The 23,250-nt window shown below is 44.3% G+C and overlaps 2 protein-coding genes across 2 annotated transcripts in view; one reads left to right on the top strand and one right to left on the bottom strand.

Annotated features, from left to right (window-relative positions):
* Window positions 1-25: 25 nt before the first annotated feature.
* The window catches only part of mark4b (MAP/microtubule affinity-regulating kinase 4b), a 39,050-nt gene continuing 15,825 nt past the window's right edge, over window positions 26-23,250 (bottom strand). Inside the window, exons 4-16 of the mRNA XM_020623238.1 lie at window positions 12,069-12,117; window positions 11,922-11,987; window positions 10,729-10,799; window positions 10,337-10,393; window positions 9,805-10,041; window positions 9,104-9,223; window positions 8,856-8,955; window positions 8,390-8,499; window positions 7,900-8,089; window positions 7,600-7,820; window positions 6,726-6,829; window positions 3,075-3,353; window positions 26-1,827 (exon numbers count right to left, since the gene is read on the bottom strand). Coding sequence (XP_020478894.1) covers window positions 1,617-1,827; window positions 3,075-3,353; window positions 6,726-6,829; window positions 7,600-7,820; window positions 7,900-8,089; window positions 8,390-8,499; window positions 8,856-8,955; window positions 9,104-9,223; window positions 9,805-10,041; window positions 10,337-10,393; window positions 10,729-10,799; window positions 11,922-11,987; window positions 12,069-12,117 — 1,815 coding nt within the window. The 3' untranslated portion in view covers window positions 26-1,616. The remainder of the gene's footprint in view (window positions 1,828-3,074; window positions 3,354-6,725; window positions 6,830-7,599; window positions 7,821-7,899; window positions 8,090-8,389; window positions 8,500-8,855; window positions 8,956-9,103; window positions 9,224-9,804; window positions 10,042-10,336; window positions 10,394-10,728; window positions 10,800-11,921; window positions 11,988-12,068; window positions 12,118-23,250) is intronic.
* Window positions 12,740-14,895, top strand: LOC109973559 (protein Hook homolog 3-like). The gene is made up of 2 exons (XM_020623243.1): window positions 12,740-14,218; window positions 14,282-14,895. Exons 1-2 carry the CDS (start codon window positions 13,645-13,647, stop codon window positions 14,638-14,640), a joined length of 933 nt encoding a protein of 310 aa, XP_020478899.1. The 5' UTR covers window positions 12,740-13,644; the 3' UTR covers window positions 14,641-14,895.

Raw genomic sequence — 23,250 nt, 5'->3', positions numbered from 1 at the left:
CTATTAATGACTTCTATTCTATTAATGTGGTTCTAAGAAGTAAAGAGTACAACTTAGCCAATAAATGTACAATATTAGCCCCTAAAGTGTGGTGAAGTAGAAGCACTCAAAGTACAGATACCTCGAAACTGTACTTAAAACAAGACATCTGAAGAAACCGACTGATCAAAGTGATTATTGATTAAAACAGCTGCTGTATGATTCGCTATCATAGCTGACCTTTTATCAGGCTCCGCCTTCCCTCAGCCTGCTCCTTCCTCAGGTTTCGGTTTTCTAAATTTCTCAGCGTGACATCTGATAATGGATATCACCAGGAGATTAACTCTAAACACAATGTGTTGTGTTTACGCTGGCCTCCGTGCCTCTTTGACCACAGGTTCTTTCCCGTGAGACCATTAATATTAGTGCCAAACGTTGGCTCAAGAAGGAGCCTTTGCTCTCTGATCCCAAAGGACGGACACCAAAAAGGTTTCAGATCACCGACACATCATCGGTCAAACAGATGTCATGGCGCTGATATTTGGCAAACTGTGCACAGGATGGACAAATGTGTGCCCATAAAGAACACACTAACAGCAGTTTGCCTCAGAAGCAGTGAACGGTCTTACGTTGCCTTTTACCCGCTGCCTTCCGTCTCGTATAAAACACCAATGAAGCACCGTCCGTCCCTTTCCTGTCTTGGATCCTGCTGCCTCACTGCTGATTTGTTAACAACACAAACCCACGGAGCTGATTACGAGGCCGAGGCTACAGCAGCTGAGTAGCAGTAAACTCACATACTCCAGGGGACACACAAACACTTCTCCATAAGGCTGATTATTTGAAAAGCCAGTTGTGTGTGTGACTGGTGATTTCTGCCCATACAAGCCTAACAGACAACTGCTCCATTTGATCTAATGCCAACATTAAAATCCACTGTGTAGAAATGGGGACAAACTTCAACAGCCAGACCTAAAATAAATAAATAAAACATGCCCACCACTTGTTCCAGAAAACCAATAGCGTGTTTTGTTGGAAGTGGGAAATGATGAGGAGTCACCTCCAGCCGTCGGTGAGTGCTACGACATAAAGCCCAGCCAGCAGAGACACGAGCAGTGCCGACAGACAGACAGACAGACAGACAGACAGACATTCAGGCAGACAGCTGCTGATCTGAGTTGTAGTCACACAAACATAAAGCTGCTCTACAGAAAGAAATAATCGGTGTAAACTGAGCCAAACCTTTATGGGCACAGTCTGAAAGTTGTCTAAATAAGACTTTGGTCACAGTGACGATACACTGCACCATGAGATGGTAGTTAATCATCTATACTAAGGTAACTAGGCTTTCAACACATGTGGTTATACTGTAATACGAGTCAGCATTATGATACGAAACTGAACAGTTAAGATGAACCAAACGTGTTCATTCTGATCAGGTTATTTTATCTCTAAATTAATGTTCAATTTATTTACAAGAAAAGGAGTAAACTGTCCAGCGTGCTGTGACAGGAGACCTGATCTATAGTGTCCACCTCCATCTCCTACAGGACCAGAGGTTCTCTAGATCACATCGACTCAGTACAGGTGTTCAACTAAACTCAACCACTGATTAAATTCCTGTGCGTGGAGCAGCTTCACCTCGGATTAATGTTTGTATCACTAAACTCTAACCTGCAACAGACAGCGAATGAGGGGTAGAGGGGATGACGTGGCAGGCAGACAGTCAGACAGCAGCCGGAAAACATGGGAAAAGAAAACTTACTAACTGTTTTTGTCCCCTGTGGGAGGGTGCAGCCCGACATGGACTTGTTTGAGTTCTGACGCTTAGTAGGGTCAAGAGTGACCCTAGGAGCAGAGAGAAGGAAGAGAAGAATGAAAAAAGGAAAAATAACAGTCAGACAGACATTGAATGAATGAGGGACGTTGACACAGAGATGACGACAGGAAGAAGCACAAGTGGAAGAGGCAGAGAAGAACAAATCAGACTATGAGTACTGTAGTTCAGGAGAGAAGACTGGCAGGTGACTGGCAAGGAAAAGCAAAAGTTGTTAAAGAGACAAACAGAGAAAGCAACAACAAGCACCTGAGAAACAGTGTCCGTCTGACCTGCAGACCTGGGTCAAATAGGTTCTCTCTGTTTTAGAGTTCCACTTAACAGCATGTGCAGGTCACACAGCTGGAGTTGAACCATGTTCTTGATTTAACATACATCCTTCTTGCATGCACAGGTTCAGAAAGGTGACCAAAGGCTGAAGGAAACAGGAGTCAGCACTTTTAAGTCAGTTTCAGTTTTTTGTCTCTCTCATTCAAACACATTTGTTTTTCTCCCTCTAACTAAGATGTAAATGTCTTTACAATTAGAAAGGACATCCCTAAATCCAAACCTCCAAACTTAATCTGTTTTCTAAACAATAGCACGGTTGTCTGGCCTGTTTGTAGCTGCTGCTCAGGGACACAGTTTGTGATTCGGTCTTACTTTGATGAGGCTTATTTTCAGGTGTTAACTATAAAGTATATTTTCTACAGGATGGGGCAGGTGGAGTTTCAGTTGCAGGAGGCCATGGGCATAATCCCTACAGCTGCAGGCAGGTGTGGGACTGGGAAAAAGACCTCTAAGTTTAGGCAAGGTAAAAACAAACTAACTGTACGAATATTTTACAACACTATTAGACCCAGGTCTGAGATTAAGAAGTAGAGATTCTGAGGCCTGTAAAACTTAAGAAGAAAGGCTGGTAGGTTAGTACTTGTTAAGGCAGAGGTGGTGACAAGCAGCGAGGTTAGCTAAATGACCTGGGAGAGCTGCGACCTTTCACACTTTCAGGACTACACACAGTCTGCCTTCACTTCACATTTGGATGAGAAGCAATAATAATCACAAACAATCGACTACAAGCCTTAAAAACTTGCAAATGTCTGAATGAGCCATGAACCTTAAAGTTTCTTTGTAATCTGTTCTGTCTTGATTTCTACCAGTTATCATTCTTCCTCTTCCTGTTTCAGCTTCAGCCCCCCCCCCCCTCAAAAAAAAAACAAATCACTTTTATGCTAAACCAGCAACTGAAGCCTTAAAGAAACCCGGCTTCTCCCCTTACCTCCGGGTCAGCTTGGAGGTCAGCTTGCTTAGCAGGTTGGTCGTAGCCCGAGTCCTGGCGTGGGGTAGTGGGCTGGCATCGTGGGACAGTGTGGGGGAAGCTGGGGCAGCATGGGAGGGAGGACGACGGTCTCTAATCTGCCCTCCGTGGAAAGTACTCCTTACCGTGGACCCCCTGGACAAGCGGGAGGAGGGTGTGGAGGATGAGGAGGAGGCCCCAGACGCACCGGCGATGCTGTGGGTTGAGGGGGAAGCAGGGGGAAGGCGGTGGGACAAGGTACTGGAGGGATGGGAAGAGGAGGAGGAAAACAAAGAGTGGAACATGCAATCAAGATTTCATTTAGTGAATGCAAAAAGCTTACACAAATCACAGGCCGTACATTGGAGTGCGTCCTGCGATGCTGGGTTCACGAGGACGAGACGATATTTTAACACTATTTTGAAGAAATCTTCAATGTCGTTTATTCGCCGTTGAAAGTCACAAAACGCCAAACAGTGCAGGTGCGTTTTAAATGTAACTAATCATCTTGTAACGAAGGTCACTTCAGCTCTACAGGGTCAATTATCACATGCAGTAAAACAACGTGCAGTAGTGTAAAAGGTTCGGCCACAGACTCAGCCCACCGGCTTCTCTCCTGTAGGATTTCACACGAGTCTCTTCAGACCTTAGGACTGTGCGTCCCATCAGCCACTCTGGCATCACACTGACCAGCCCTCCAAGGCAGGTAGAGGGTTATGCTGGCACAGTGCAGGTCCTCTCTTCATCCTGCTGCTGCCCTCCCTTTGTCCCAGGCCCATCTCTTCCTCTCCCTCTGCTTTTTTCATTCATTCTATAAATCCTCCCTCCTTTTTCCAGACACCCTTTTCTCTCCATTCCTACATTCCCTGCACTTCCTGTTAAATTACAAAATGGAGCTGCAGCCTCTCCATTCCTACATTCCCTGCACTTCCTGCTAAACTACAAAATGGAGCTGCAGCCTCACGGTGACGTCTAAATGTAACAGAGCTGGGTATGTCTGTGCTCAGAGAGTCAAAAAACAGAGTGAAATCCAAAACGTTTCTTACAAACCAGTCGGCCAGCATTCCACCCAGAGCACTGGTTTCCATTGGGTATTTTCTGAAGCATCACCACTGGTAAACGTGAGCATGTCTGTGCACTTTACATGATTTTCTGACAAACAAAAGTCCATACTTGCTCTATTTGCAGCCCACAACATGTACTCCACCTAAAATGACCAGTAGATCTGCTCATTCATGTTTTTCTTTGGAGTCCTAGACTATATTATCCATTCCATGTATCCTCTATCTGATACAATTTGCTGCACTGAAGTGCACATACATGCACACCCATGAGGTCTTGGTAGAGAACATTTCCAAGCGACCTTTTGCTGCATCGCCATGGCAACACTAAGAAAAACTGTCCTCTGGCCACATGGCTTGTGATGTTTGACTGCAAAAAAAATGGAACATCTACAGAATGTGCATGAACACAAAAACATACACACCTGTCTTTGACATGGGCGGCTAATCAATATTTGTTGCAGCAGACTTACTAGCATGGTCTGAGAATACAAAGTTCACCTTGGCTCTCTTCAGCTCGGGGTTTTCGGGGAAAAAAAAAAAAAAAAAAAGCCCAAAATGCCCCATGTATCAAATGTGATGCAAAAAAATAAATAAATAAAAATTATCTAAATAATATGGCACATTTATTCCTATATGCCTGGACTGTCTGTCTATGCATAAATGGCAAATAAAAATCTTGAATCTTCTTTTGGATTTTATTAAAAAACATCTCAGTTCCTAAATATTAGAATGTTCTGGCTATTTTTTGATGTGTCAGGATTTACAGGGTTAAACCAAGCCATTATAATAAACTTTCACACTGTTCTCACTATTAATATGAATATATTTCTGCACTGGGATAAAAAAGATGCATTCAAGTTCAAACTGTGTAATTGATCTGATCATGTTCAATCTGGTTGCTGTTGTTTTTACACTGCAATGGCATTCAATAAACACAAACAGTTCAATAACAGCTTGTGCATGACGCTTGTTTTTGTCATTCTTACTGAGACCATCTTTTAACCTACCGCTCCTACAGGGAGCTGACCCCTAAATGTTGATTAGTCAGCTCATTCGCTGGGAAACCTGTCGGACGACTGAGACTCTTCTAGCTTTTTTCTCAGCCAGTCTGCATTACAACAGAAGGCAGCCACAGCCTGCGTTAGTTTGTTGTCTTCTCCTCATTTTGGTTTGCCAAGCAGCTCAGTGCTTCTCCCTCTGGTCAGGGGCACTATGTAGCAACCAAAGGTGAGATTTGTACTTTATTAGAAGTGTTTTCAAATGAAAACACAGGAGAAAACAGGCACCAAAGTATCTGTAACCACAGCAAAACGTTTCCGCTGCTCCAAGACGCCACAAAAAGTCGACTACAGTTTGCAGCTGCACATGGGCACAACGATCTGACTCTCTGGAGAAGTGTCCTCTGGTCTGATGGAACAAAACCTGAACTGTTTGGCCATAATGACCATCGGTATGTCTGGAGGAAAAAGGCGGAGGCTCGCAAGTTGAAGAACACCACCCCAACTGTGAGCCAGGGGGACGTGGCGTCATGCTGTCAGGGGCTTTGTCAGTGGCCCTTACTGGGGCACCTCACTAAATAGATGGCATCATGAGGAAGGAAGATGATGAGGATATGTTGAAGCAACATCTCGAGACATCAGCCTGGAAGTTGTAGCTTGGTCCCAGTGACTCCAGGGACACCTCCAACACTGTGGCAACCGCTTCAGGACAACAAAGTCCAGGTACTGGAGTGGCCCCCACAAAGCCCTGACCTCAATCTCATAGAAACTTTGTGGGCAGAACTGAAAAACCGTGTGTGACCAGGGAGGCCTCCAAACCTGACCCAGTTCCACCAGTTCCGTCGAGAGGAACAGGCTGAAACTCCAACAATTTAGTGTAAGAAGCTCGCAGAAGGCTTCCTGAAACGTTTGACCCAAGCTAATCAATTTAAAAACAGCGCTACCCAATACTGACCGAGGATATGTCAACGTCTGCCCCACTGGGAATGTGATGACAGAAATAAAAGCTGAAATGAATCTTTCTCTACTACTATTCTGACACTTCACACTAACTGACCTGAGACAGGGAATGTTTATGGGACTAAATGTCAGAAGCTGTGAGAAACTGAGTTTAAAAATATTTGGCTAACGGGTTAGGGTTAAAAGACTAAAAAAAAAAACTATTCTTTGAACAGTCGCACTGAACAGCTGACTGACGTTGACAAACAAAACCCTTAGTCAGGTACAGCCCTAGAAAATACAGTGAAATTCAGAACTGGAACAAAGAAACAGACTCAGATTTGCTCTGTACTGGGTGAACTGAGGTGATGATACGTCTGCCCGACTTTATTACACAGCACAGCGAGTCCTGATCATCTGCTTTGGGGAGACTGACAGCACAGGTACAGAACGGCGACAAAGACGGTCCTTTCACTTGTCATGATCCTGAGTCTTATTGCTCCTAATATATATGTTTATACACGTCCATGACCAGTGGATGTGGCTGAACGATGGCACTGACCATAGCAGCCTTGTGAGGGGATCATTCTGACTGTGATATGGTAACAGATGCACTAACAGACTCCTCTTACCTGCCGTCCTTGCCGTTTTGCAGCAGCGAGTGTCTATCGGTGTTGGACCGGTCTGTACACACGTACGTGTTTCTTCGAGCCATGGCACTAGCAGGGATGTTATTCTGGAGAAAGAATCACAACACAAAGTCACACAAGCCTGCTGATAACGACAGTAAATGATGTCCTGAACACCTGCACATCATGTGTTTGAGCATAATGTGGTGGATTAGTGACAGCATTTAAAAACAAACGTTTCCCTGTCATGACTCTGCCTGTATCTGCTGTGCAGAACATCCATCCATCCATTTTCCAGGCGCCCAGGAGGCATCCAAAACAGATGCCCGAGCGGTCGAATGCCTTCTCCAGATCCATGAAACACATGTGGACTGGTTGGGCAAACTCCCAGAACATTACAGGGTTAATCTGACATTAATCTACTGTCCTCACCTGTTCACACTCAACTCTGCGTTTCTCAGGCTTATCTTACTGAACAACCATTATCTCCACATTCCACCTGTTGGATCTATAGTTTATTATTCATCTAGACCAGGGGTGCCCAATACATCGATCGCAATCGACCGGTAGATAGCAAAGGTAGTGTTGGTACATCGCGTGCCATCCAAAAATAAATTAGATGTATCCGTAAAACACGTGCCAAATGTTAGGTCGATCATTTTGACTTGGTCATTTGAAAAGTAGCTCGCAAGGCAAAAAAGTGTGGGCACCCCTGGTCTTGAGCTATTTACAGTCATTTCCTCCTCAGCTCTCTTCTGTTCTGCGGAAGACGTTGAGGTTTGCCGTCTCCAGACTGTAACCTGACTGGGGTTTGTGACAGACTGATCAGGGTTAGGGTTGATTAGGGATGATTCACACAGTATCTTTTTGGCCTTACTGTGGCTGAGCTGACTTCCTTGCGTCGGTCAGGTATCTCGGCCTTATTAGGGTTGTGAGCAGAGCTAACCATGGGACTAGAGGGGGTCGGGAGGCTACGGGACCCAACAGTACTGGTGCTTGGCTTGCGAACCGACAGTCGCTCCTCCTTAAGCCCCACCCCCTCGCCTACACCACTGGGACTTCGCTTGGGGTGCGTTGACCCTGGAACCGATGGACCACCTGAAAGACAGGAGAGAAGTTCTCAGTGAGGTCAAATTAATCTAACAAACTCCACTTTGTCACTTCTGCCAGCATTTACAGAAGTCTGAGTGTCGTCTCTGGCGGTGGTAGGTCGAGGCACTGCGCTGTGGCTTCTGGCCAGAGGAAGATGACGGTGCTCCGGAGGAGGAAGAGGAAGTGGAGTGTTTGCTGGTTCCGTTAGTGATGGCGCTGGGCCGGACTCGAGCCAGACTCAGACTGCTTCCAGACCGAGACTCACTGCCCTCCGTCTGACACACAGACAACCAAACACAAAGGACTATTAATTGGAGACAGGCACTATTACGTTGTTTAAAGCTTCTTTCAGGACAACGTAGTCACAACTGTAACCAGGTCCAGGTAACTTCACACACACAGACCAGAGTGAATCAGAACGGTACCTTGAATTTAACAGGTTTTGTTATGACTGTGACGTTACAGCTGAATCTCACACACCTTTAACTGTAGCTTCATCTAGTGATTTTTCACCTAATTGTGTAAGGTGAAAATATAAACAAAGTATAAACAAACAAACACACACACACACTCACCTCATTCTTGCATCCCAGCAGCAGGTATGTGGCGGTGACCTCGTTGTACTTGTGACTGACCAGAGCCTCTCTGACCTCCTCTCTGGTGAAGCCCATTCCAACCATCACATCTGGAACAGATTATGAAAGCTTCAGCGTCAGTGCACTGCTTGGTGTGACCCTCAGTGCTTGGTCCATATGCAGGATCTGAACTTAACACCTAGCACAACCAGTCTGGAGCACCGGACTCACTTTAAGTACTTAGTAAAACAAGACATCCCATAGGGCTTTGAGTGTCAGAACCCCAGCGAAAGGAACCCACGACTTTATGGCCACAACCGAGGCTTTGAGCACAACCCATTCAGAGTCCGAGTCCCCAGCCTGTGAGAGCTGAAGACTTAGCCAGCTGCTCCCAGTTCATGCTCAGAGAATATTTGTTTTTCTCTGCTGTAGCCTGTCACATGAATGGTTTTGAAAAGTGTGTTACCAATGCGGATGGTATCGCTGAAGTCCTCCTCAGGCTCTGTGTGGGGCTTCAGCTCGTCACCCTCATAGCCAATATTAATCCATTTATCTTTCATTATTTGCTGGTTAGGAGAAAAAAACAAAAAACAGAGGTGTTGAAAAAATACAACAAATGACTAAAATCTGAGCTACACTTCATCTGTCTATCAAACAGGCTGCAGTGTTCAGCCCGATCCCTCGGTGCCGCTACGGTCACTTAGAATACGTTACCTCCAGAGAGCAGCGCCTGGCGGGGTTGAGGACCAGGAAGTGGCGCAGGATTCCCTCGCAGTCTGTGGACATGTAGAAGGGCACGCGATACTTTCCCCTCAAAACGCGCTCCCGCAGTTCCTGCACACATCACACATTCGTACAACAAGGACATCAAGTTATTAAAAGTTCGGAACTATTTAAATACAAGTTTGTCGTCTTTTGGTGACATCATATGCGATACACAGTACCTTACTGTGATGCACAATTGTGTGGTTATAAAGGTGTGTCAGTTTTGACATGATGCTAACATGACCGTAAAGTTCAACCTGATTAGCAACAATTTTTTAAAATCTTGCTCAATAGTTTAGTGTGTAAGTCCTTGTAATCTACACTGATGATCGTGATACTGGTTGTAACCATGTCCTGAGAGTTTTCTTGTCGCAGGAAAAACTATAGAAGTGCAATGACAGGTGACTGCATGTGAAATTATTTTATATAAACAGAGTCTATGTCTCTGTGGCACATTGTTTTTCTGTGGTGTACCCAAAACAAGTGATAGCACAATGAAGGAAAACAAATAGAGAAAAGGCTGCTGTACATTTCTTGCACCCATTTTCGTTTGTACTCAATGCAAAACCCCGAGCACTGTCGTCACAGGGGCTTTCATTCATCTCCGGTGACGTTCCTGACTAGAACAACACAGCCTTCACATGACCCACCTTTAGGTTCTGTCCGTCAAAGGGCAAGGACCCACTGACCAGTGTGTACAAGATGACGCCCAGACTCCAGATGTCCACCTCTGGACCATCGTACTTCTTCCCCTGGAAGAGTTCTGGGGCAGCATAAGGCGGGGAGCCACAGAACGTGTCCAGTTTACTGCCCGCAGTGAACTCATTACTGAAGCCAAAGTCAGCTATTTTGATGTTAGAGTCTGCGTCTAGTAGCAGGTTCTCCGCCTGAGGGCAAAATACTAACAGTGAAACGTACAGAAAAACTATAATCATGCACCGTTACGGGACAGCTGAGACTGCTTATCCATATATTTGCAACTTAAAGCTGCAGTCTATAATTTCCTTCAGTGCATACAGGAAGTGATGTGTTTTACTCATGTGTAATAGATAAAACACTAAAGCTGGTGTGTATTAAGCTTTTTTTAAATGGCTGAAAACAGCCCTGTTTGACCATTTCAGGTACATGAACAGACTATGCATGGGCCATTTGTACTGTCTCTATTAAAAACTGTGTAGTTACCTTCAAGTCTCTGTGAACAATGTTCTTCTGATGACAGTAGTGCACTGCTGAGACAATCTGAGGAAGGAGAGAGGGGAAAAGGCATCAGACACTAGTGAAGATAACTGCACTTAATGTAAATGGCAGCTAAACTACGAATTACACAGCTTATTTAAAAATATCTACTTGTACACCAATCAGGGTAATAATATCGACCTAAAATGACCAAAATCACCTTTGGGAAACATTTTATTGTTGTTTGGATTTCTACTCCACTAGCATGGAGGGGATGGGGATTATGACCTATACTGCAAACTGCCACCAGGGGGAGATCGACTTGTGGTGGCTTTGTCACATGGTCCATTTTTATATCCAGTCTCTGGGACAAACCAACAGATGCTCATGTTACTGACCTGTCTGAACTTGGCTCTAGCTTCTTTCTCCTTCATTCTGCCGTGAGACACGAGGTAGTCGAACACTTCACCTGGAAGAGCAAAGTATGAAGACATGCTGTAATTCATGCAGGTGGGAAGTTGTTTAATAGTCACATGCTCCTTTCTGCATACACCAAAGCACAGCACTGCATCTTTGTGTGGCACATCCTGTCTCCCTCTAGCTCCTACACCAACACTTGCAGTAGATTAATATTACTTTTCACACTTTAGATGTTTATCCATAATGTGGTATCACCAGGGTGGTGTCTGATCTGTTCCAAATTTATTCTGCAACATGACAATAAGCCCCAACATGGGGGCTCAATCTATTTTCAGCAACAAGAAGTCCTGCAACAGACGGTGTGGTCCCAACAGGGCCCTGATCTCTGCTTCACAGAGTCAGTCTGAGATTACATGAAGAGACAGGAGGCCATGATGCAGCCTCAATCCACAGGAGGACTGTGGCAAGTTTTCCAAAATGCTGGATCAACTTACCTGCCAGGTAACTGGGGTCAGCTGGTGCTGCTTTAAAGGCAAATGCTGGTGACAGCAAACACTGCTCTGGTTTAGTTTTTTGATTTAATGCACTTTGTATGATGTTATTTGATAAATAAAAATAGCTTGTGACAATATTTGAAAGCATCCTAACTTCATTTTTAGTGTCCACATCTTGCAAATTCAAAATGTTTCATCCCTTAGTATGTGCTCGTGTGTGTACACCCGACATGTAGCCCTAGACATCCTGAACAGTAAAACAGGCCGACGTCAGGCTGCTGCCTCCTTATTAGGCACTGAACGTAACACAGAGAGCAGCAGTGAGAGATTAAGGGATAATGAGGTAAGAACAAGGGAAAACAGAGAAGCTGCAGAAATAGAAAGTGCACGGGAGACAGTCGAACAACGTTCAAGAGCAAGACGAATAGAAGTGCACAAAGAAAGGCAGCAGAGAAAACAATAGAGGAGTGAAGCAGCTTTGACTGCCTTTGTCACAGACAGATCTAAAATGTCATTAATGAAAACGGAGACAAATGTACTGAACTCAACTGTTACACTCTAAATAAATGAGTCTGTCAGTTGAGCTCCATAGTTCAAAGTAGGGTCAAAGTAATGAATCTAGGTGGCACCACTCAATACTTGGAAACGATGGCGGTGGTAACGGGGATGCCACTCACCTCCACTGGCATACTCCATAATCAGGTAAAGAGTCTTCTCTGTCTCAATCACCTCAAACAACCGCACTGCAACACACAGAAGAGAGATGCTGGAAACACATGTACGCTCACCACGTACACAGGGTCATGCTCTGCAGTGTGACTCACCGATGTTGGGATGGTTGAGCATTTTCATGATGCGTACCTCTCGATACAGCTGAAAAGGGAACAGTCAATCAGACTCAAGATCACACACAGGTCTATACAGAATAATCCACAGAATTCCAAGAATATGAAATTTAATGGTGAGAAAACAATGGAAACGTAAATTGACGTTTCGCTTGAACTGAAAAGTTGCTTGTGTTACTATTTTAAGATGTGTAACCAACGTTAGTGACAATTACTGCAGCATTACCCTGACATCAGTACATCCATGATCTACACCACTTATTCCTAAACAAGGTCGTGGGGGGCTGGAGCCAATCACACACACACACACACACACACACCTTTCCATGGGCCACTCAAGCGAGCGCCCCAGTGGTGCTGGCCCTCCTGCGTGGCTGTGCCCTACCTCTGTCCCCCAGTCCGCTGCCTCATCCTGCCACTCTGATGCTGCCCCGCCTTTCTCTGTCTAATCAATGTACAGTTTTCGTCTGCGAGCTCAATTTTAAAAGACTGCTAAAGGATAGATGCATCATAATGGGACATTATGGGAAATTATAGTTTCACCACAGAAATCAATGAAAAGTTGAGAAATTATAAAAAAAATATTATATATATATATATGTAAAACAAAATGGAACAGTAATATGGTCAAACCTTCACAAACAATCTGCAAATCTCTAAGTTTGACTTTCCTGCCTGAGTATAGTCTGAGTTCCTTCTTATGTCAACTCTACTTAAATTAACCTTCATAAAACAAACAACTGTGCATCACCTTGATGTTAACAAAGCAAAATAAGCTTCCAAACCATAATCACCATAAATGTGTGAAATTTAACAAGTAAAAATAAACAATTTGTTTGTTTGGTGGTGTTTTCTTTGCGGTTTATGTCTGCTCCTAATTTGTAATTTCATTTAAGTAATAATATTTCAAATACAAAGGTGATTTAGTAATTTATTTTGCATTCCCAGACTTTTGATTTTGACCATATGAAGAGTTTATACACAATGTTGATCATGATGATTAATTTTAACAAGGTATTTTCTGAATTGGCAAAGGAAGGGAACACACCAAAGCAGCAGAGAAGAAGAGCAGAGAAATACAAACTGTCTACTTTTTAACAGCAAACAAGACTTATTCAAACCGGTTTAGGTGAAAATGGAGTTTGTTCACTCTGAGTTCAGAGAAAGTCATGTTTTCACCCAACCTGCTTTATAGAATATCTCCTCTTTGAGATTAATATCAGGTTTTAAAATGGGTTTGAATGTTACTGAGCTAGCCTGTTAGCTTAGCACATTTAGCTGAGATGGTGATTCTGAATGTAAACATGCAGCATTCCGGAACAAAGCAGACTAGAATGACATCATCACTGCCATTGGGCCTTTGATCTCTGCAGTAACTGCAGCTCACCAGACAGTTCAACTTCAGACCTTCTACAAATAACACACCATTGTGAGGAGAGTAGGTCACACAACTAATACAGACGATAACTAACAACAGACAATAACTAATAACTAATAAATCTGTTTATAGAGATACTAGAGTGTTCAAGAACAAACTGATTCTACCAGCTAAAAAATGAAGAGAGTTCAACTAACAAGACCCTTCCTACGTACATTTCCCACAAACCAGGACAACATGAACTGCGAAGCACTTCATGAAGCGCACAACACTGAAAACAGGTCTCACGCTGACATGGTCCACCTGGTCGACACCCCAAAGGCGGACAAAGATGCCCTTCAGCGTGAGCTAGAGACTGTAAAGCTCGCTCATGCAAACAGGATGGAGCAAGATTTAAAGCTGATCAACACCTTGATGACTGAGAAAAACGCCCTTCAGTATGAGCTAGAGGAAGAAAAACATGCTCATGAAGACAGGGTGGAGCAAGATTTAAAGCTGATCAACACCTTGAAGACTTGTATCAAAATAATGCAGGAAGAAGCTGATGGTAAGACCACGTCCTATAACAGAGATCTGGTGGACCTGAAACAACAGCTGAATGTCATGATCTCTGAAAAGAGCGCTCATAAACACAAGGCAGAGCAACATCTAAAGCTGGCTGACACCCTGAGGACCGAGACAGACACCCTGAGGGCAGAGAAAGACACCCTGAGGGCAGAGAAAGACACCCTGAGGGCAGAGAAAGACACCCTTGAGCGTGAGCTAGAGACTGTAAAGCTCAGGATGGAGCAAGATACAAAGCTGATCGTCACCTTGAGGACCGAGACAGACACCCTTCGTAATGAGATGGCACAAGAGATCACTAGAATACAGGAAGAAGCTGATCATAAGGCCATGCTCTATCAGACAGAGCTGGAGGAGCTGAGAAATCAGCTCAATCAGCTCAATGCTGAGAAACTCTCCAGCTGTGAACAGCCTGAGAACCCTGAGGAACAGCATGGCTCACCATGTGAGGACCAGGAGCCCCTCCCTAGTGCCCTCCATGATCAAGAAGCCACAGAGAACGCTGTGGTCTCTGGAAAGGTCGTCACAAACACGACAAAACAGAAATCATTCTGGAAAAGATTTCGCCACTTTCTGGGGCTGAGGAAACCACAGAAGTGGAAGAAATAAACCAAACCTCTTTCACAGCAGACATTTAAATTGGAATAATCTGACGTCAAACGGCTGCTGTGAAAACTTTCTAAACAAATGAATCAATTAGGCCAGACATTTCACTAAATTACATGACAGGGCTGTCAGACATGTAGCAACAGTCATGTAATTTAGTAAAGAAAAATTAATCAGGGCGGCACAGTGGCGCAGTGGTTAGCGCCGTCGCCTCACAGCAAGAAGGTTCCGTGTTCGTTTCTGTGTGGAGTTTGCATGTTCTCCCTGTGCCTGCGTGGGTTCTCTCCGGGTGCTCCGGCTTCCTCCCACAGTCCAAAGACATGCAGCTTAGGTTGACTGGCGACTCTAAATTGCCCGTAGGAGTGAGTGTGGTTGTCTGTCTACACCGCTGTTCAGAATCAGAATCAGTTTTATTGGCCAGGTTTGTTGGACACAAGCGGCTCTCAATAAGTTTGTACATATCCTTATTTAAGGCAACAGCAAAGGGTAAATAAGCAATATAGGGCGGCACAGTGGCGCAGTGGTTAGCGCCGTCGCCTCACAGCAAGAAGGTTCCGTGTTCGTTTCTGTGTGGAGTTTGCATGTTCTCCCTGTGCCTGCGTGGGTTCTCTCCGGGTGCTCCGGCTTCCTCCCACAGTCCAAAGACAAGAGCCTCTGTGCCGTCTGTCAGTTCAGCTACTGGTAGGATTTTTTCGGTATCAGCTACTTCTTCTATTTGACAGTGACACACACACACACACACACATACACATACAGGGATTCAGGAATAGCGGTATAGATAATGGATGGATGGAACAATGAATCAATTAGGCCAGATGTTTTACTAAATTACAGTACAGGGCTGTCAGACACGTAGCGACTCACAGCCCTGTACTGTACCCCATGTAGTATGCAACCGACCCCGAGGAAAAAAAGACCCGTTTAGTTCGCTTATCAAGGTCAAAGGTCAAAGTTTATATGACATATGCTTGTGCAGACACCGTGGCCACAAAACCCAGCCAAGCAACTGACTGTAACTAAAAACATTTAAATAAACAACTAAGACACACAAATGGGTACAAATGATGAGTTTTAAAGTTTTATTATAAATTAATTGACAATTTTGACTAAAAAAATATTTAAATCCTTTAAAAAAGTTGAAAAAAGCTTCTCTTGTATAAGATGTTGCTGCTTTTTTATATCACTGCTCTCACAGTCGGGCTGTGGAAAACAGATGAGACAGATGATGAAAATAATTTGTTGTAGGCATAAAGTGATTTCTTACAGATGTAAATCTATAAGACTAACATGATGTGTTGGAGAAGCACAGGAAACATTCTCTGGCTGGTAATATGTTTAAATCATACTCATTCTCTACTGAGTGCTACAGGAAGCTGCAGTGTTTTAAACACACGGGTCCAGAGGGAAGGTGTGTAATTGAATTGAGTTTCCGTAGTGTTTCGGTTAGCCATGCTGCTAACGTAGCCTGCTCCACCTTAGCACCAGTTCAACCACCAGCGTGTCGGCACTGATAAGATAAAAATACTGTTAACATCCTGGGCTCCACTATCTCCCAGGACCTGAAGTGGACGTCCAACATCAGGACCATCACCAAGAAGCCACAGCAGAGGATGTACTTCCTGCTCCAGCTCAGGAAGTTCGCCCTGCCCCAGGAGCTGCTGATACAGTTCTACAGAGGAATCATCGAGTCTGTTCTCTGCACCTCCATCACTGTCTGGTTTGGCTCAGCAACCAAACAGGACAAGTACAGACTTCAGCAGACAGTCAGGACTGTAGAAAAGGTCATTGGTGTGAGCCTGCCCTCCATGGAGGACCTGTACACCTCACGGGTCAAAAGGAGGGTGGAGAGGATCACTGCTGACCCCTCACACCCCAGATACAATCTGTTTGAACTCCTCCCCTCTGGACGGCGTTACAGGTCACTGTGCACTAAGACAACCAGGGACAGGGACAGTTTCTTCCCCCAGGCTGTCGCTCTGATGGACACTTAACCAATGACAGAGTCCATTTCCTCGTGTGTCCAACACACCTGGCCAATAAAGCCGATTCTGATTTAAACTGTGTTTTTATCCGACACACAGCGTGTCATTGTGGTGCGTTAACTGGGGCCCGGAATTGACCATGAATACCAGTGAATGTTCATGCTGACAAGGTAAACAAAAGACTCCACATCCTAATCGTCCCCCACCTACGCAATCGGTCAATGCAGTGCCTTTGCCAGGTAATGTCACCATCTGGTGCAGTTAAGGTTCAACCAGATCCAACTTTTTGGGATTGTGTCATTTTACCGGTGCCGGCCGTGGTGAACGAAATCCCCCAGAGAAAGGAAAGGAGAGGGCTGCATTGTTTCCACCCCTTTGAAACTCAGTCTGAACGCGGCCTAAAAGGAAATTCTGGCTGCGCTGTTGTGCTTTCTTATTGCGCACTTGGTGCCATTGTGTCAGCTACAATCAATTTTTCCTGTAAAATCAACACAGAGCCAACAGAAGAGCATCACTGTCTGGCTTTCTTATGTTCACACACTCTTATATAACCTGCTCCTGGCCCCGGTGGCGGGGGCCCTGCGTCTTTATTGCAATGCTAACCCAGGTATTAACCCTATAAAACCATTTGTATCATATTTGATATGTGACGTTTCTGAGCGGAAAAAAAAAATCACCAAAAATGCCCCATGTATCAAATGTGATACACAAGAAATAGAAATAATCTAAATAATATGGCACCTCTGTTTCTATATGCCTGGACCGTCTGTCTATGCATATATGGCAAATAAAAATCTTGAATCATGAATTTGAATCATGAATTATATTGTGGATTTTGTTAAAAGGTTTAATAAACATCTCAGTTGCAAAAAATTTGAATGTTCTGGCTATTTTTTGAGGCTTTACAGGGTTAATCCATGGTGTGGGGGGTTGTGAGAAGTCATGGAATGCCAAGCACACGGCAGTCGTACACACAGACAAACACAAAGCCTACTGACACATAACTGCTGTATTTTATTTATTTGTGTTTTTTAAAACCGTCAGGTTTAGAGAATTCTTTCAAACTCTTCTGGCCAGAATATTTACAAGTGACATTTTTCAGTGCAAGAAAAGAGAGTAGTGATATGATCTGACAGGGTTTCCTTTTCCAGCATCCTTTGTTTTTGTTCTTCCTTCCTTCTTATAATCTCTTCTGCCCTGTCTTCCCTTCTTTCAGGCAGCATCAATCAACTTCTGAGCATTTACATCCTCACCATCTCTTTCTTCTCACTAGGATTTATTATCAGCTGCTAAGTCGCAGTGCTCACTGCTACAACAATTTACACAGAGGAACTCAAGGACCGACTGGCATTTTTCTCACTGTGAGAGTGGTGCTGCGTGGGTTTGATTCATGTGCCTGGTCTGCCAGTTTGTCCACCTTTGACCTGCTTATCCAGGCCATGTGCCTGTGCTTTTCCTCTCCTGTTCACACACACACACACACACACACACACACACAGAGAAGGAGCAGGAAGAAAACAGTGACGCTGAAAGTGAGGAATGAGGAACCGAAAATGCCCGTCTAGCTGACACTTTTAAACAGCCAGCGCCATCATATCTCTACTGACCAACACGCCACACAGTGTAAAGCACACGTCCACTCGTCAGCTGCAGCCGATCATGAGACCAGAGAAAAAAGGAGCAGAGTGAAAAACAAAAGGGACGAATGAATGTGCAGGCCTCTCTCTCTACGCCCACGTCAGAGTACCTCTCCTCAATAAGCCCCTGAATGAGACAGTCCTGCTCTCAGTCCGTTAGTCTGGCAATTTAGATGAAACATTATACGCCACTGCAGTTGGTATGTAGCAACTATTTACTGCAGATCTTTACTTCTGCTGCACTCAGAGGCTGTAAGTCCTCATGACAACTACGGGCGTGTTGAACTTCAGGAAAGCACAGCTGTTCTTTATGAGCTGTAACACAGGAATTAACAGGTAATGTTAAAGTGGTTGCCTAAACTTGAAGGAAATCTTGTGCATTAAAGGGTTATGGTGTTGTTATAGAGGTTTTTCTGCAAAGCCATGTCATAGCGAGGTGCACCTCCATATAAACCTGTGCCTCAAGGCTTCAGCGACTATGGAGACTAGTCAGTCTGGTCTGCGGGGGTTTATTCTTGGATATGTGTCTGGTAGAGGCTCCCGAAATACTGAAACACCAACACCAAGTAAGATCCAAAAAGTTGTAGGTATCTAGTAATCATGTAAAGCCATTTTGGTTGGAAATATTCTGCTTCACTCGACAACCACAAAGTCTATTACAGAATGCCATAACTGCATGGCAGGATTCTCCTTGGCAGTAATGAGACAGGCCAACCCTTCCCCAGATGAACAAAAGGATGTACACATGATACTCTGGGTATATAACTAATGGATGAAAAGGCCTGGCAGGTTAGTGGTGCTATCGGCAGGGGAAACCCAACGCTGCACCATAAATCAGATTACAATATTCAAGAAAGCTGAACAGTTTTAATAGAGTGTCCGACATCTGTGTGATCGAGGTAATAAAGTGAGAACTTTGACTAGTTTTGCCATGTGGGTTAAGCACTTTATGTTTCATTCTCTGGCCACATAACACCTAAATAAAACAAAGTGTACGTGAAACAACTGACCTTATTAGATTAGATTCAACTTTGTCATTACACATGTACAAGTACAAGGCAACAACATACAGTTTAGCATCTAACCAGAAATACAATAACAGCAGTGCAGAGTGTGAGTGAGTATCTACAGTCTGTACTAGTTTATCAATAGATATGTACAGTTGACACCTCATGTGTCTTCTAAGGAGCAACGTTACTCAAGGATTTCGTTCTTTTTCTTGTTGCTGGGGAACATCTGAATAGACTTTTGACCCGGTGTGTTGCTGGGAGCAGCGCCCTTCTACATTATTACCATAAAAAACTTAATATATGAACACCTCCTACCAATCCCTCCCCTCCCTTCATGTAGGTCTGGGTGGATTAATTAGAGACTTTAGCGTCCGCATTGTAAATGACAATACAGTGCAATGATAAAAACGAGCTGCAGGAACAAAACAAAAGTTAAGAGGAGCTGGATTCTGGACTTGTTCTGCTGCAGTCTGACCCAGATCACAAGAATCCTGACTCAGCTTGATTAAATAAGGAGAGCTAAATATAGTTTTATGGATGTTGGCTAAACAAGGCACAGAAAGGGGAGAGAGAGTCCACAAGTGAAGCATGGCAGGGCAGCGACCTCTTCTTCTGCTGTTCTATCCCTGTTGAAGTTGAGCTTGTGGGAAAACCGCCTGTTCTCGGCCTGTCCACACTCTTTTCCCTTTATTGTCCAATTATTCCCGTTACACACTGGCACAATAAAAACAAAGCACACAGCAGCAGCAATATCACTGTGTACAAACGCCCGTACAGGGACAATGCAGATAATGGCATTACACGTGGATACAAAGGCGGAGCAGAGACCGTGTCAGGCTGTGAGTTTATCCTCCTAGGCCATACTCACGCACAGCGTTTGCTTTGGTTCTGCTCGGTATCTTGTCTTTCTCAGAGTCCCTGCTCCTGTGCCAAAGCCCCATCATGGCCCCATCCCACCTCAACTCAGGGGCCCCTTTTGTTTGCCTCTCTGGAATCCGGCTCCTGGCTGAGGAGGCCTGGGCAAGGGACAAAACCTACTTCATAGACGGTGGCCTAGACCCCGTCCCTCTTGTATACTTGGTGCACATACTCATCTTGGATAGCTGCCCATAAATTCTCTCCAAGTAACACCAGGCTTTTGACTGGGCCCTGCATCGTCTGTAGATTATGCAGCAACACAGCGCAGGAGAAGAACGCACGAGAAAGGCTCCTGCATCTATTAGTAAAGTACTGAAAAGCATTCAGTCGACTGATGGGCTTTCCATTTCTTTCATCATATCATTTCTCATGTCTAACTAACACTTAGCATTACATGTTCTTTTCCAAGATACTCAACACCCAAAGGCAACACGACTAAACTGTTTACAGAAGGTGTCGTTTGTAGTTAGAAAAACTGGCAGGAGTCTTCACTCTACCCACTGTTGTATTTGGTTTTTCCATTTTGTCACTAGGAGTATGAATGAGGATTTAGGCACGTGTGTTTGATTCTAATGAAACCTGTACAAGACATGCCTCCATCAGTCGCATGGTCGATCCACCATAAGCACACCAGGGTACGCATGGTTTACAGGTCAGATGCATCAAACAACTGACTGGAGCAGGCTGGCACTTAGGTGAAGCAGGAAGGTTGCACAGTGGCACTCTGGCGGCGCTGGTGGTCTCAAGAAACTCTGAACTCAGTCCCTTTGTACCTGAAATGGCTTTAGGAGGCATACTGCAGTGGTACGAACAGCTGTGAGGACAGTACAGCTACTACTGCAACATAACACAGGGGGAGGAATACGGAGCTACAGCAAAGACAACGAAATACATGATGAAGAGACAATAACAGGTGAGAGAGAGAAACGGGGCCCAAAGCTACAGATAAGTTCAGAGAATATAGAGGGAGGTGCAAGACGGAGCTTCTGTCCAGAGAATCGGAGCCGACAGAAGCTACTGTGTGCGTCTGTTTCATCCCAACTACATCTTTTGAATATTAATGTTGTTTAAGTTAAAATGCTAACTATGTGCATTTCCATCAGAGACACTGAAACACATAAATCAATCTACCATGAAAGACAAAGCTGTTTAACGTTTGACAAATAAATGCTTTTCAGTGTCGACTAACGCTGCACTTAGGTCATGTTTTCATCCAGACACAAAGAGAGAGAAGCATCAGCCGACGGTCCTGAGGCCACAGCGGTGCCGAGGCACCAGGTATGTCGCCTGCTGACCCAGTAATGTAAAGCCGCTGTTGTTTAATCAGCATAATGCTTTCATAAAAATAACTGAGGAGAAATCTTATGCATACTTTCACTATGTACTCACATTTTATTTGATCTAATGGCGACAAAGGTGAAAAAGCTTGACGTGGGTTAGTAGATTAATTACAATTTACTGACAATTTTGATAGACAAATTATTGTTTGACAATTTTTCTTAAGACCAGTTCAAACAATGACTGTTCTGGCTGCTGGAACACAAGGACGTTCTGCTTCTCTCCTGTTTTATTAAAGGAATATTTTGACAGGATGTGACCGGTAGCTATGTAGCACTAGACCATTACCACAGTGCAGATAACACACGCACACACACACACACACACACACACCAACAGTTCTGTATTAGGTCTTAGCTTAAAGATCTCAGGATTCACGGTGCCTTTAAACAGGCATTTCACTGCTGGAACAGAAATGATGCTCTGACAAAACAGTGGTGAGCGATGGAGACAACCAGCCACCCCCTCGGTCTTACCTCGGTTACAGGGGAGTCCATAGTCTTTAGGTGGTGATAACACTGATAGGATAGTGACTGCGCTGTGAGGCGGACTCTATACTCTAAGCTCCACAGTGGGTTGAGTGACACGATGTCGGATGAACAGAAACTCTAAAAGTATTTTAGTGTCTAAAGTCACACAGAAACAGCACATTCAAGCCACCATTTGATTCTAACTGCATCAAATCACAACACCAAGGCGAGAAATAAACCAGTGAGGACCACAGCAAATAGGTCAACGCTTCCAGAGACAACTATGGTTTCGTTTAATGTACCTGAGGGTCACAAGTGGCCCCACAATCCCCTAAATTTGTAAAATTGGAGTAGGATTACTGAAAGAAGTGGGACTTTGGACTTGTTTTTTGGTTCCCATTTCACTTGATGTCTACAGAATGACAAACCTGCTGTGGTCCAGTATCTAGGCCGGGCAGACCAACTAGCACACAGCGACAGACACCATCAATAACACTGCTCTGTATAATCAATAGAGTGCTGGACAGCCTGGAGCGGTTAGCTAACCAGCTGAGTAGTCAACAATAAGCTAGCTGTGTGTGTGATGCACTTCTGATTTAGATGTTGTGAGTGAGTGTATGTGCTACAGTGAAGCTGCTGATAAAGACACAAGGCCAACGTTTGGTCAGCGGAACAGACGCACAACAAAGACAGACTTGTATGAGCTGTTTGTACAACTGTCACACAAACTCCACACAAGGTCAGAACAACCCGAGCGACAAAGAGAAAGGACATCTGATGCAAAAGTCAAAAACTGTGTGAAAACGCACAAAAGACACACACCCAGACAGAGACTGTAAATAAAAGTCCTGATTTGGAGTCAATTCAAAGAACAGTCAATCATCTGAAACAACTCTGATAACAGGCTGAAACATTTCCTGGTAGCAGCTTCTTAACTTAAACCGATTAAACCGATTCTCTAGACAAAGCGATGTGATGAAGACCCAGCTGAATTCTGATGAAGCTAATGTGTCACATCAGCTCTATTAGTGGGATGAGGATGGTGAGATTTAAGTCAAACACTTAGATTATTGCCATCATCATACTCAGTCTTTACCATCCACTGACACTATGACTGTGCAACTAGCCAACGATGAGAGGTTAATGTGCATAACGTCAGTCAAAAGAGAAGCATACGAAGAAATATGTCGCAACTAATGAGGCATTTATTACAGACAGCAAAGCCAGATGAGAAAACACTGCAACAGTAACTGTCTGG

Source organism: Monopterus albus, unplaced genomic scaffold (genome assembly GCF_001952655.1).
Source record: "Monopterus albus unplaced genomic scaffold, M_albus_1.0 scaffold294.1, whole genome shotgun sequence".
NCBI lineage: Eukaryota > Metazoa > Chordata > Actinopteri > Synbranchiformes > Synbranchidae > Monopterus > Monopterus albus.
Note: the sequence above shows the minus strand (reverse complement) of the source record. Positions and strands in the feature narration are given on the sequence as shown.